The sequence below is a fragment of the Camarhynchus parvulus genome, chromosome 1, assembly GCF_901933205.1.
Source record: "Camarhynchus parvulus chromosome 1, STF_HiC, whole genome shotgun sequence".
NCBI classification, from domain to species: domain Eukaryota; kingdom Metazoa; phylum Chordata; class Aves; order Passeriformes; family Thraupidae; genus Camarhynchus; species Camarhynchus parvulus.
Window position 1 is genome coordinate 49,300,055 of NC_044571.1, and position 15,114 is coordinate 49,315,168.

The 15,114-nt window shown below is 44.3% G+C and overlaps 1 protein-coding gene across 1 annotated transcript; it reads left to right on the forward strand.

Annotated features, from left to right (window-relative positions):
* Positions 1-10,123: 10,123 nt before the first annotated feature.
* On the forward strand, positions 10,124-14,838 carry KCTD12 (potassium channel tetramerization domain containing 12). Its single transcript, XM_030956343.1, has one exon. It carries the CDS (start codon positions 10,397-10,399, stop codon positions 11,393-11,395), a length of 999 nt encoding a protein of 332 aa, XP_030812203.1. The 5' UTR covers positions 10,124-10,396; the 3' UTR covers positions 11,396-14,838.
* Positions 14,839-15,114: the final 276 nt, after the last annotated feature.

Consider the following 15,114-nt stretch of genomic DNA (forward strand, 5'->3'; position numbering starts at 1 on the left):
TCAGGCTTCATGTGCATTTTACAGTATATTTGTTTCTCACTCTGACACAGCAACTTGAAATCCATAAGCGTAACTACAGTCTTCCTAGCTCAGGCAATAGATGTTTGTGCTTCAGGGGTAGGGATTAATGCATTAAATTAGTTATGCTTTCCTGGGCAGCAATTTGCCAGAAGAAGTGTGGATGGATTTGTGATTTGCATAACAAGGTTTGAAATACTCACAGCTGAGGAAAACAGATCAGAATATTTCAGTTGGATGGGACCTACAATGATCACCTAGTCCAAGACTTAGGCAAACAGCTCCTATTAATGTAAGTTGTGTGGCTAAGACCACTAATAAGCTTTGTGTCTTCAACCAAGAATCTTTAGAATGTCATAAAATTTTCTTATATATTTTGTGCTCTGAGTAAACTGAATGCTATACAGAAGAGGAATTGATTAAATTCTACAACACTCAAAATAAGATATAGGTATGGTGAATGGAACAAACCAGGTATTAGCTTAATCTGGTGTGGTCTGTAAGGTTTAAATGTCCAATAAGCTAACTGACAATACCTAGCTGATATTAGTAAACAAAATTTTATTCTTCACAGAGGAAGAGCAACATCAGAAAAAACATTTTTGCTCAATGTATGGGGGAAAAGAAAAAGCTTGTGTAGAAGAATAAATTACATGAAGCAGGGAGAAACTACTTGGGCAGATGTTACAGTCAGCTTTACAGCATATCAGTCACTATAGTATGTATAGATGAGGTTGCCTTGATGTTTCCCAACCTGTATATCAAATACATACTGCTGGAGTGTACCCAGCTCACTTCTGAAGAGCTCCTGTGGGTAGTATGATTACTCATACTAAATATAGTTTAAAACATTTTTCCTCCCTACAACTACCAGAAGACCCTCTCCATTCCATCCATCTGCTCCTCCACTCCATCCTACTCTTGGGCCCTGGATGCATGACAGGTAGCTCATTTGGCACTGTTGAGATGTGCCCTCTTGTACCTGCAAAGATGCCAACTCTTAGGGCCATAGGTAAGAACCTCCTTTGCCTTCACAAACATTTTCTTTCTACTACAAAGCAAAAAAGCCCCAAGCAGGTGTGTTGAGTATACTCACCGGGGATGCTGGAAAAAAGCAACAGCACAGTAAAAGGATGAAGGTAGAGGATTCTTGGAAAAAGTAATGAGAACCTCCTCTACGAGTATGAGCCTTCCTGTGTTCAGCTGGTAGTGATCCAAACATCATCTTTGTCCACTAGAAATCAAAGAGAGCCACATCAGCCTTGACCTGGGGACACAGGCTGAGAGGTCAAGAAGAGACATCACTTGGCTAGGTTACTGATGAGTATTTTCAAGTGACTCCACTATCAAACAGGTTTGAATAACCACATTTATTGTCAGTATTATATATATCATTATTATACACAATATTAAATACATGGTTATGGTACTCCCCATAAACACTGAAAAGATGTGCCTGAGGGCTCATAAAATACAGAAATAATAATTCCATACTTCTTTTGCTTTTCCTTAGCTATATATTTAGTTTCTTCCTTTCTCCTCTTCCCTCTTAACAATCCTTATACTTGGTAGTTTTAATCTTTCCCTTTTTCAGACTGTCAGTCACAACCAGTATCTTGACTTAAAAAGAGATCTTTTCTTATTTCAGAAGCCTTTTACTGTCACTATGACTGGAGGCTTTATGCTTATCTCCTGCTTCTCAGATAAGCTTCCCCTTCACTAAGATCTATCCTATAATCTCAACCTATTTATGTGTGATTTAACCTCCTTGAGATGAATAGATTTTTTTCTGTTTGTTTCATTTGAAGGGATTTTATTTAAGGGACTCAGTTCTGATACAATCTAGACTTTTGGCATTCTGTTAAAAAATACAAACATTAATGAAGAAAGCTTTCCATTTTCTGAGAAAGGCATTTTGGCAAGAACTATACAAACACAACACTCATGAAAAATTAAAAGGTGAAAACAAATAAACAATTTGCTTTGCATGGGCATAGCACTTTCCAGGCTAGCAAAACTTTGGGGCATATACTTCTGCTGTTGTCATGTTGCTGACACAGAAAAGATAATTTCTCTGCTTAGTTCATAATCAATTAATAAACAATCTTTTATTTTTCAACAGCTTGCAGTATACAAAAAGAAATGAGTCTCTTAAAAATCTAATTCCTGTATTCTCAAGGGCTTGAAGACTCTGTAGGCTGCTGGAATTAACTGGCTGTGATTTTCTGTAAATCCAGATGTTTACTTCATTAAAACTTCATGAAATCTAAACACACTCTTCATTCCATATATCTGTTACATGTCTCTCAAACATTTATTCTGTTGATATATTTACTTTTAGTGATAATATATTATTAGCATTTACAAACATGGATCATACATAGATGATATCTTACAGGAAATCCCTACAAAGCAGAGTGGTAATCCCTCTATGTAAACACTTGCAACAGAAAAGCACCTTCAGAATTTTCTAGACACATGAATTGAATTCTATTTGGGCCTCTCCAAGAGGCCAAGAGCAAAATACATGCAGTGAACTTTTCTAAGAAGGAAGACAAGCTTGTCAAACTCACCTTCAAGTAAATATAAGCAACCCTTAGTCTTTCTTTACAGGTAAGAAACAGATGCTTTTCATTACTTTGGGCAATAGCATCTCATTAGCACAGCACATCAGCAAACTGGGTAACATCAGCTATGCCTGATTAAGTTGATTCCAAGTTTCTTTAAGCTTGGCTCAGTCCAAAGAAAAAATCAGGTTGGTTTATGCCGTGGATAACAGGTAGGAGAAGTCCTGGAAACACTACTAAGGATAAGGGCTGAAGGAAATGTTCTGGCAAACTCAATTTTGGCCCTAACAGAAGGCTGTCTGCTATCTCACCCTCTAGGCAGAGATTTTTGGCAGTTTAGGAGTGAATAATTTCCCCTGCCAAGTAACTGAAAGATATTCTCTGTGACAAATTATTTTACATAGCAGGTCAGGAAGGGTATCAGTGAATAGGAGCTCCAGCATCCCTTTCTGGCACGGGTTGAACAGCTGAGATACACTGCCTGCAGGAGCTAAGAGTGTGTAATTACAGCCTTCACTCACAGATGTCCTCACTGGCATGAACTCTAGTTGTAGCCATTGGTGACATGTACTTTGGCAAGTTCTTGACAGAATGGATATTTTCCAGGATGTCTGGAGCCGCTAAGAGCTTGTGGAGCTGCACTCACCACGTAGGAGGCTCTGAGGCCAGAGAAGGAGAAACAAGTGTGAGTATGCTAACATTGAAGGTTCTCTCTTTCTCTTTATGTGTACAGAAATAGTTCTTAATCTTCACTTCTGTGGAAGTGAATAGCAATTCTCTAATGAGATTTCACTGATTTAATTTCAGCCTTTGTCAAGAGATTATGAAATCTGGTGGAGAGAAACTTCACTGTGAAGCACAGTGGAGAGCTGGAACAACCTCTACTCAGAGCATCCTTCAGGACTGATAGGGGAGACAAGAGCAAGCAGGGGACTGTGAAACACTGCACAAGCCTTGCAGGCTTTGACAGTGCTAAGGTCAGTTCTGCCAGCAGGGATACAAGCTTGGGGCTCAGCAGAGGAACAAACTAAACTAGTGCAAACGTGCTTTTCCTCAGGTAGTCAAGCAAGGTACCTAAAGTAGTAAAAAAATAATTTACCAACTTATCTATAGTAGAGTGCTGTGAGCTTTCACTCCCTTCATACCTTTGCAGATGCTGTAAGCACACCTGCTAAGGGTTTTGATATTTCTTCTATTAAACACAACAGGAATTTAAAACTGTTTCCAACAGAAAAAGATGCAAAGAAAACAAAGCAGCACATTCAGTGTCTGAGTCTGTTGAAATGAATGTCTACATTTCATTTGCTTATTTTAATCTAACTTAAAGAGTTAATGTTGGTTAAGCACAGCTTAAGCACAGCTTAAGTACATAGTGGAAGAAAGCAAAAACAAATGCATTAATTACTGTTCACTGACCACAGTTATGATTTTGAAACATGCTCAATTAGTGAACAGTATCACTCCAAATTACAGCTAAAATGAATACAAAAATTTGAAGAACAATCACCAATATCATTATTATTAACTATTCTACCTTTGAGGGATCACTCTGTCAAAAAGAATAATTTTATCAATACATTTTTAATTCCTTTTTTAAAAACACATTTTTGTAAGAAAAAGGTGTAAGTAAGACCTGTAAATTAAAAAAAATTGCATTAAAAGGCATTTTTTCTTGGATAGAATTCCTACCCAGGAATGATACCACCCTTGTGATTAACTTCTCAGAATAGACTTAGGGACAGCCCTTAACTAGCTCCTCTGCAAATCAATGCTCTTATCTTTTGATTGTATCCAAAAGCACCAAAAAATATGTTTTTATCCCTTTAAAACCTATCTGAAGCCTGTCCAACCCTACAGGAAGGTAGGCTGGTAAGAAGGGGGAGTAGAGGTTGCTTTTTTAATCCTAATTAGCTGGATAATGAGTTGTATTTTCCCTATTAGGAGAGCTCTTTTGCTGAATCCTCTCACTGTTAAGTTCTAAGAGACAGCTTAAGGCTCTTGACTCACACTGATGGTAATGCAGAAGATGGATGTAGTTTCCACTCATGTTTTGCAGAGGCCTGATTGTGTTTGTGTTGTTGTTGTGGTAGAAGCCAGGTCAGAATGCAATTTATTCACAGATAGGAGAATTGCTGAGAGAAGATTTGAAGACATGACTGAAATGTTTCACAGAGATAAAGAAGATTACTTTCAGAGAACCAAGGCTCACAAAAAGAACTCTGATTTAAAGCTGCTCCACAGGGGTGGTGAGTAATTCAGCATAGGAGAAAAGCCTCAGATGTTGTGCAAGTAAAATAGCACACCACTGCATGTTATAAAATGACACAGCTGTCCTCTGCTCCTTTGGTATCAGACAGGGCTGTAACTTCCTTATAATTAACTAAAACAGGAGATCAATTATCACATTTTCCTAGATATCACCTGAAAAGAAGCAGCTGGGAGTATTTCCCCATTGGACATAAGGTGCACAGCCTCTTTTCCTGTGTTCTCCAAATTCAGTGATGCTCAAGATGTGTGTGGAAAGTGTCCCCTTCAGTGCTTTTGCTTACCGAGGCATAAACTACCCGCATGTCCCCATGACATCGAGAGGATGCTTTTTGTCTTCTAATTTTCACAAAGGTGCTTGAAGGAAATTAACACAGCTCTGACCTTCACTAATTGCTCACTTGATTATGTTTCTCAGTCACACTCTGTAGCTCTCTATCGGCCAAGGACAGAGAATACACTGTTAATGTCTGTCCGCCTTCTCTCCCTCCCTCTTCTCCAGACTCTGCACAGCATTGCCCTCACAAAATTATCCAAAGAAATGTCTGTAGCACCCTGGCAGGAGGAAAGTGCATGAGCCCTTAATGACTTTCTGAGGTCCCTTACAGCCTGTTTAATTCTGGCTCTTCAATATCTTTCATGCTTGAATGTGCAGATTTCCAGAGCAGCTGGATTTCCTAGAACATGCAGTTCCAGCTAAATGTATCTAGCTGTAAATGCAAACACAGACAAAACAATTTCTATGAACAGATACTATCAGATGTAACTTGACAGGTAACATTCATTACAATTCACATGAAATATTGAAATCTATGAATGTATGTGTTTGTGTTCAACTATATCCAGCCTGTGAAACTGACTTTGCAGAGAGCACTCTTTTTAGAAGGAGTTGAATTCTTCTGTCATTGGGTCAAATAATGCATAATTCAAGTTTTTGGAGATATTACTTGGTATCACTTGAGTGTAAGTCTGAGGCTGATAAGTTCACACTGAACAATGATTCAGAAATGGGAAAGGTTTCAGCCTAATGGCCATCCATTGGCTGTCAAAGTCAAACCTATGGAACTGCACACATTTTAGAGAGCATGTAAGTCCCAAAAAACCAAAGGATTTCTGACTCTTAGGCAATATGCTCTGCTATAGACCACTAGACTCTTTTTCTTGCATTGTCTAAACAAGACTGCGAAGCTTAAATGAGCATATTTGAACCTCCAGTTCAGCTTAGATCACTAACTCCTTTTGATGATTTTATGCAGAAGGCTAAATATTTCACTGAACTCAGTATTAAAATTCAGACAATGCAGTCATATGTAATTAGGTATTTTCTAAGCAATATTATACCACTTCACACAGCAAAGACTGCTAGAAGAAATAATAAACCAACACTTTAGTTCAGAACAGGGATAAAATATGTTCTTGCTCTACTAAGTTTCTCACACAGAAGCTGAATACATAATAGTTTACATCTACCGAAAAAGTATCGTTTTCTCTTTTTGTGCCTCGGGTCATGCTGGCAATACTTTGGAGCACTTTGTATTTCTTAATAGCAATGTGGATTTACTGCCACTAGGTGTTACCCTTCCTCCATTTGTAAGGAAAACTGTCCTCCCTGAGCAAACCTGGCTCATCAGCGGGTGTACCGCCCAAAATGCAAAACAGGGGCCCATCGCGGTGGAAGCATCTTTGTAAACATGGAAACAACAAAAGCCTCCCCGGCAAAACCCCCCACAAACAAACAAAAAGTCACAAACCCCCCCAAATTAACTAAACCAATCCCCCCAAACCAATGTAAACTTCTCAAAATATTAAAAGAAGAAAAACTGTTGTATCCTGACAGGTTAAGACAGTGTCCCTGTAGCTAGTTCTGGTCAGCAGCTAATAGCAAACACTGAAATGTGACTGTCTTACCTGTAAGAGCTACTGCCCAGAAATGTCCCAACACTGCACAGAGATATTCAACTCCATGTTTATTGTCATAAAGCCTTGCCTGTTCACTAGACCATATTTAATATTTACCAGCCTCTATGGGGGCTGTATGCCTTACAGGAGGCATTCTGTGGCAGCCTTTGATGTTACATGTACCAATATTTCACTGTCTCCCACACAAAATAAGAATAAACCACTACGACTGTGTTACGCAACCCAGTGACTGACACATAAGTAAAAAAATTGTTGATATATTTACCCATTGTAATACCCACAGATGAAGTCCAATCCTCCTCACTGAGACAAACATTGCCAAATGAAAAGAGATGGGAAATGGAGAAGAAATTAGATGAGCATATTGTGAAAAGAGGAAAAATCTGTTGACGAAAGAAGTTACAATAACCAAAGCCTCGCAGCCAGGCAAGGCATAAAGCAGCAGTGAGATGCCCACAGAATATAATTTCTCTGAAAAGACGTAGCTTCAAAACAGTTATTTCAGTGCTGGGCATGTTTTTAAGCCCAGAAAATGACATCTATCTCAGAGACAAACACTGCAAGCTGGGTCTTTGCCCAGGACTGTTGAACAGGCTGTATGAACAGTGTCTTGAGAAGGCTCATGGCTCCCTTTTTGAAGGGGACTCTGGAGTCAGCTTCACATTGACAGAGAGAACAGGCAGTGGAACGGACTGTTTTGTGCCCTTAAAAAAAAACCTGGGACAGTGGGCCAAATACCTTATTGTGTCAGCTGTGCTCCTCCCCACCCCTTCGATGTGCATAGCTTTAGACATCCCAGGGTGCTGCACAGGAGCAGGTGGGTCCTCGTCACCTGATCTCCCATGAGACAGTAGGCAGGCGGAGGAGCTCTGAGGAGCCAGTGGCTGCAGGAGCAGCATGACTTACTCATCTCTGAAGCTTCTGAAAATATGCACTGGAAGAATCCATTAAGCTCAGGTCTTATGAAGCCTGGTCTCAAATCTAACAAAGCTCAAGACAAACAAAGTCAAGTCTAATGAATATGTTAGTGTTTTGGGGTTTTTTCCTTAACCTGCATTGATACTCACCTAATACCAGAAAAATGAAATAATTTTAATTAATAGGTGAATTAAAGATCCCATTTTTCAATATGGGAGCATTTGTTAAGACTCACCTGCTGGTAGGTACAAAATCTTCCACTGCAAGTTCTGCTATGAATAAGCGCCTGCTCAGGCATTATATGATCTCATCCTCTGGGTGCACAGTTTAATCACAGAGCTCTCAATAGAGAGCCCACACTAGGGAAGTGGAGTTTAAAATACGAATCTGTGGGAGGCTCTTGAGGTGGCTTCTTGCTAAGTATGGCCGGGAGCAGGGTGATGTGGGGGGAGATGCCACATTAAGAGACCAAGAAGTAAAAGCAACTCCATAAAACTGTCGCCAGCAAACCACCACGTGAAAATTTCATGTGCTTTTACTCTGGTGAATTGACCCTGAAATAGTATACAGAAAGAAAACAAAGATTCTGTGTGTGGCAGTACATGTCATGTTATTCCCCCCCCCCTTTTTTTTCCTTCCAGCAACAAACTCAGGTGTTTAAATGGGTAGCAAAACAACTTAATTCAAGATTATTTAATTTTCCCCCTCATCTTTCACAGGACTGTTTTAACCTCTCTTCTACTTCTCTCAAAAAAACCCCAAAGCCCAAACAAAAAATTAACAACCAAAACTAAACTGAAAAAAAAAAAAAAAAGGGAAACAAGCTCTTGTACCAAAATGTCAGCAAAGCATCAGATTAACCTACTTTGCTATTCCACTCCCACAAATGAAAATAGTTGGTCAAAACCCTGGTAACTGGATTTCCAACATGGAAAAACTAGTGGTCCACATCTTTCTAACTATATTCTTAAGTCTTGTTCAGATGAAACTCCTGTAAATTCTGAGTGTCCACCCCCCCAGACCACCCCGTCTCCTTCCTTAGACCACAGTATCTCCCTGTCTGTTCTCCCTTGACACATTATTCTTTTTTACCACCCATTCCCTTTTCAAAACTTCTGTTTCCCAACTCCCCTTCTTCTTCCTCTTCTTCTCTTGGGCAAACTTATTTTGCTTTTAGAGAACTAACTTGCCTTTCCTTCCTTTCCCACTTCTCACTTTTTGAAGGGCTTCTAGCCCCTGCCCCTGCCTCTTTTGATTTCTACTTCACAGACCACTGCAATGGGGCACTTGCAGCAGGGTACTCTGGAGAGGGCTTCGCTCCCCCGTACGAAAGAGAGCACTGACCATTGTCTTCACACTCGTCGGACATTGCTGTCCTCCGAGCCGTTCTCTCGAGGAAGAAAGCACACGTGAACTCCCACTGGAGAGCAGCTGAATGCATCGAGGCAGGAGCTCTTTACCGCTGCTCGCAGAGAGACACAGAAGCGTAGATTAAATTCAAGCAAAAGCCTGAAACAAATGCTTTCTACCAACGCATGTTAAATAGGTGCTTATGTTTCCCGATGTACCTAATTAATCCTAATTAAATCTGAGCTGTAAGGGCACCTAAATACACAAACATGCACGCAGACACGAGGAGCCCGGCTCTCACGGTGAAGTGCCGCTTGTCAGGCAGCTGGAGGGGACCCCATCGGCGCCGAGGTGTCCCTCGCCACCAGGGTCCTTCCCCGGCCGGCGGGGCATCCCTTAGACGGCGCTCCCGGCGCCTCCCGACGGCGCGATCCGTGCGTCTCCCTCTGGGAATGAGGATCGGCGGGGGGGTTTTATGGAGTCCTTCATGGGGGTGTCTCGCAAGCCCGGAACAGCCCGGGGAGCCGCGGGAGGAGAGAGCGGGCAGCACCACAGGCTCGCGTTTTCTCCTGCGAAGGCGACAGGAGGGAGGGAACACGGTTATCTCGCCGGGGTTCTCATTTGGAGAGGGTTGGGACAAGCCTTAGGAGGATTAGCAGGGGTGCAGCACAGCGCCTTCGGGAGAGCAGCAGTGTCCCGCCGCTTGCCCACTGCTGCACTTCGGGGCAAGCAGAGGGCTTGTCCTGTCTGCGGAAAACGAGACGCCTCGGAGAAGCCGAGGAGCGAGCCGGAGCCGGAGCCTCGCTTAGGGGCACAGGGGGAGGCAGGGGGGGAGACGGGACCCCCAAGGTTTTCTCCCCGCCGGACACACACCGCGGTGCTCGCCCACGGCGACGGGAGCCCGGCGGGCGCGCACCGGGCGGGGAGAGGCTCCCCGCCGCAACCGGGGAAGGAGGACCGGGGAAGGAGGGGGGAACGGGGGACGGACGACGACGGGGGACCCTGCGTCAGTGCAGGGCCGTCCCCTTCTCCTCCCCGTGCGCTCGGCTCTGCCTCCCGCCAGCCTCCCACGCCTCCCGCGAGGTGCGGCCGCGCTACATAAACACGGCCGTGCCGCTGGTGCCGGGGCTCTCCGTTCGCAGCCCGACGGAGGAGTTTGTCCGGCAGCGGGCAGAGGCGCGGCCGCGGGGAGCGCAGCGGCAGCGCGGCTCCGGCGCCAGACGGGGCGGGAGGCTGCGGCGGGCAGCAGCGGAGGGCTGCGCGCTCCCCCGAGGGCGGCGGCCCTGCCGTAGCCCAGGCGGCCGGAGGAAGAGGAGGAGGAGGAGGAAGGGCGTGGGCTCCGGCGGGCTCGCTCCGGTATGGCCCTGGCGGACAGCGCCCGCGGGCTGCCCAACGGCGGCGGCGTGTCGCCCGCGGCGGGCAGCGGGGCGCCGGGCAGCGGGGCGGCCGCGGCGGCGACGGGCGGCTGGGCTTCCTTCCCGGAGATCGTGGAGCTAAACGTGGGCGGGCAGGTGTACGTGACGCGGCGCTGCACCGTGGTCTCGGTGCGCGACTCGCTGCTCTGGCGCATGTTCTCGCAGCAGCAGCCCAGCGAGCTGCCCCGGGACAGCAAGGGTCGCTTCTTCCTCGACCGCGACGGCTTCCTCTTCCGCTACATCCTGGACTACCTGCGGGACCTGCAGCTGGTGCTGCCCGAGCACTTCCCCGAGCGCAGCCGCCTCCAGCGCGAGGCTGAGTACTTCCAGCTGCCCGACTTGGCTCGGCGCCTGGCGCAGACTCGGGCGGCCGCCGCCCGCCCCGCCATCCTGCACCGCGACGGCTCCATCTGCGCCGAGGAGCCGCCGCCGCCGCTGCTCGGATATCTGGAGGCCGAGCCGCTGGAAGGCGGCGGCGGGGCCGTGGCGTCCGCCCCGTCGCCCACGGCCAGCCGCAGCCCCTCGGGCGGGCCGCTGCTCACGCCCTCGCAGTCGCTGGACGGGGCGGGCGGGCGGCGCTCGGGCTACATCACCATCGGCTACCGGGGCTCCTACACCATCGGGCGGGAGGCGCAGGCCGATGCCAAATTCCGGCGGGTGGCCCGCATCACCGTCTGCGGCAAGACGGCCCTGGCCAAAGAGGTCTTCGGGGAGACCTTGAACGAGAGCCGCGACCCCGACCGCCCTCCCGAGCGCTACACCGCCCGCTACTACCTCAAGTTCAACTTCCTCGAGCAAGCCTTCGACCGGCTCTCCGAGGCCGGCTTCCGCATGGCCGCCTGCTCTTCCACCGGCACCTGCGCCGTCGCTCCCGAGCAGGGCGGCCCCGCCGATGACAAGATCTGGACCAGCTACACCGAGTATGTTTTCTGCCGGGACTGAGCGTCCGCCCAGCCCGTGGCGTGGGGACGAGACAGCCGGCCCTGCACACCCTCGCACCTACGGTCCCCTCGCATCCCGAAGGAAGGAGGATGTGAAGCGGGGCTGTCTCTCCCTGTGCTTTTCTCACCCCGGTTTCTGCCTCCACGCACAAGGCGGGCCAGCCCCGGCGCAGCCCCCACCCCTCTTGCAGCACCTCCTGACGGCCCCGGGGCAGGAGGTCACTGTGTTGTGCCTCGGCTGTCGTGTCCCTGCTTGGCCATGTCCTGGCTCCCACCTTCACCCTCCCTCCTGCATCTCCCAGTAGCTGTGTTGGTAGCAAGGGAGGAGAGAAATATCGGGAGTAGACAAATGCCTGTCCCACAAAAGCATGCATGTGCACCCAGTCTTTGTCCCTCTCCCCACTGAGACCTGAGCTATAGCTCTGGCAGGGTGGGGCATTTTAAAAATCATCCAGGTAGGGGCTGAGAAACTTTAAAGTTGCTTTAAGCAACTTCTGTTGATGATGGCATGACAAATGCCTGTCTTTCCCCATCCCACTACCCTTATGAGGGAGTTTGCCTTGGTGGGCAGACCCCTAATGGTCCATTTTTAACTCCTCCCTTCCCCACCCATCAAAGCGATGCCTCTCTGTGAAGGACTGCCACACAGAACGGAAGCCTGACTGTGAGGGGTTTGCACTGGCTCATACTTTATCTGTTGAGATGAGTAATTTTGCCAGAGTCGTGCATGTGGCCCTTCATAAGTGGTTGCTCCCATCTCCCCTCTTTGCTCCCATGTCTCTGAACTCCTCTCTGTTGAGCTGGACCAGGGCCCGCACAGCGAGCACGTAAAGCTGATGTGAAAGGACAGATTTGCTGGATAACCAACCATTTGAACTGTGAAGTGTCCTCAGAGACATGTGTTTATTCCCTTGAGAGGTAAAACAAAGACACTTTGAAAAATTAAAGTGCTTGTGAATTGTAACTTTCATGGGTGGTCTGAAGTCCTTATAATTCTCTTGAAGTTACTGTCTCTAATATGGACAGAAATCTCAATGTGTATTTCCTTAAACACCCTCAAAACAATGGGAGTGAGGTGAAGCCAGGCTTGCCTGAGTAAAGGTAGGGCCTGAGTGTTGGGGAGCTGGAATCATGTACATTGAATTAGTGCAAGATGTACATTATTGCTGTCATCAAAAGCACCCTTATTACTTTTTGTCATGTTATTGCTGTAAAACTCTGAAGCCAGCAGATGACAAGAATCACGTTTTAAAGAGCCATTTCCCTAGTTTTCATAGCAGTATTATCTGGGCACTGACACTGTACCTCTTCCTAGACAAACTTAGTGCTTCTTAGAAAGGATTGAGCCCTGTCCTCAGAAAAACAAGGATGATGCCAACTTTCTTCAGGGGAAATTACTTCTGAGCTGTGTTTTGTTACTGCTGAGTAACAGTCTTTCCCAGAGGAGGCAGTCAGAGTCTGCATTGGAACAGATGATCTGAACCGCAGGTTTTACAGAGATTCAGCAGCTCTTTCTAATAAATTTCTTGAAGTCTGGAGTATAAAAGCACTTCCCTTTAAAAACCTAAACTTGATTTAAGAATGTGTGCAACGTGTTCAGGCCATGACAGAAAAATATCCTAAATATACCTGAAGTGTTGAAGAATTTAGCAGTACATATTAGAGGTTTGAAGTTATGTTTTTTTAACTCTTGAACAATAATTCTAGTTCTAGCTAGTTCTAGTTCTAACTCCAAATCTAGAAATACTGCTGGCACCTGTATTCTAACCAAAGAATTTCACAGTAGGGCTTTTTTAAAAAACCCAAATTCCTTTGGAAACAGCTATAGCTGCATTTCTATCAAGTTTCAGTGCTCAGTCTCTGTCCACTTGGTCTTTCATTAAGTGCATGCACAGCTACATAAAACTGAAAATAATTTGCATTACCATGGCTTCTTTTTTCTAATATTAGCAAGATTGTATATCAATGTGATTGAAGATGTGCATATGAAAGCACTGGATACTGTCCATTTGTAGATAGTTGTATTATGGAGTATTTTTAAAAGGATAGAAATGTAAACCTGCCAAATTAGATGAGCAATAAGATACAGTGAGAGGCCAATACACCTGAGGATGGAATGAAGTCTGTTTGTCCTATGCCTTACTCTGAGATGACTTCTTTGTGCTTAACTTTCACCACAAATGAAAAGACATTGATCACCACAGCTACTAGGTCTTTACAGTGCCCTTCTCAAGAGTAATGACCGTCTTTTTCTAGTTTCTGTTAAGTAACTCTGAAGTGTGTTTTTTAAGATTTTGTATAAAATCAGTTTTCAGTAAAGTGTTCAAATTTGCTCTAGATAGCATTCTTTTTTTAAGAATCTGCTAGCTTACTGAATCCATCATAGGAGCTATGAATAGGGGCAGTTTTAAATTGACCTTGTGGTTTAGTGTACATATATATACAGTATATAAACATTTTACAGGAATCATTTAGTTTTTTTAATAATTTTAGTGCTACAGGATATCATAATGTATCTAGTTGAGCATTTTCACATTATGTTATGTACATAACATGGTAATGTTTTACTGGTTTCTTATACTTGTTTCAATGGAAAAAACTGAATATGAGTATCATCAGCTTGTAGAACTGAAATTGATGACATATTTGCTTGAATGTGAATCTTCTAGGTGGCTGAATGCATCTCTAAAACAAAGATTGCCTGTCTTTTGATTAATGGTTGCCTATCCCTTTCCTGGCAGATGACCCAGTCATTCTCACTTTTTACATAAAAATGGATGTAATATAAACAGGATTTTTTTTTTAGTCTTTATGCTAAAAAATTTTAAGTGTTATTAGTGTTAAGAAATGGGCCTTTAATTTACTGATAAGTCTTTATCAGTATTGTCAACAGGCTTAAAATGATGGTGCCATAAATATAACAGTCATTCAATGCTTTGCCACAGAAGATGACACTTTTCTGAACCATTACTTAGTAGTGGCAGTAAGCTTTTTAAAAGGAAAAATGCTCAAGGCAAATTCAATGAGTTTTACTTGTCTGTTCTATTGAGAGCTTGAAGAATGGATAAACACAACTCTGCTGACTTGTTGACATGAAAACATACAAAAATATAAAGGCACAATACTGGAGTCCTGTCTACGTTTTGTAGCTGTTGCTGTTCACAGTTCATGTACTTATGGAAGAATGCAGTAGCATTTACAAGTGCTATTAAAAAATCCACAAGGGCAGTCTTTCTTTTAATTAGAAGTTGAGGCATAGGTCTTTTCAGTGATGCATATCATGAAGGGTGATTTTGCATATGTTTGATAGGATGTTTATATTTTTATACATGTAGATAATGAGCCACTTATTCATTCTTATTTTCACATGTATAGCATTGAAAATAAAGATTCTCCTAGGACAAAGTTGCATACCAAATTAAATTTTTGTTCTTTAAATATTAACTCAGTTGTGTGGTTTATCATGTCCTTTTTATTCTCTGTGCAGATGTTGTTAGCTTTGTTCTCCCACAGTATCATATTCATAACTTCAGCAAAGACTCCAAACCAATGTGTAAAGAAGAAACACAAAAAAAATTATGTGTACAGAGACCTCTAGTAACACCTATGGCAAGATAAACAGAAATGCATAGTACTCAGACTGCATAATTTCCTTTTAAGCATCACAGAGAATTTTTGTAGTACTGGTCACTCAATCCTCAGGAAGTAGTGATTGAACAG

Coding starts and splice junctions, on each gene's coding strand:
- KCTD12 (XM_030956343.1), top strand. CDS start 10,397: ATGGCCCTGGCGGACAGCGCCCGCGGGCTGCCCAACGGCGGCGGCGTG.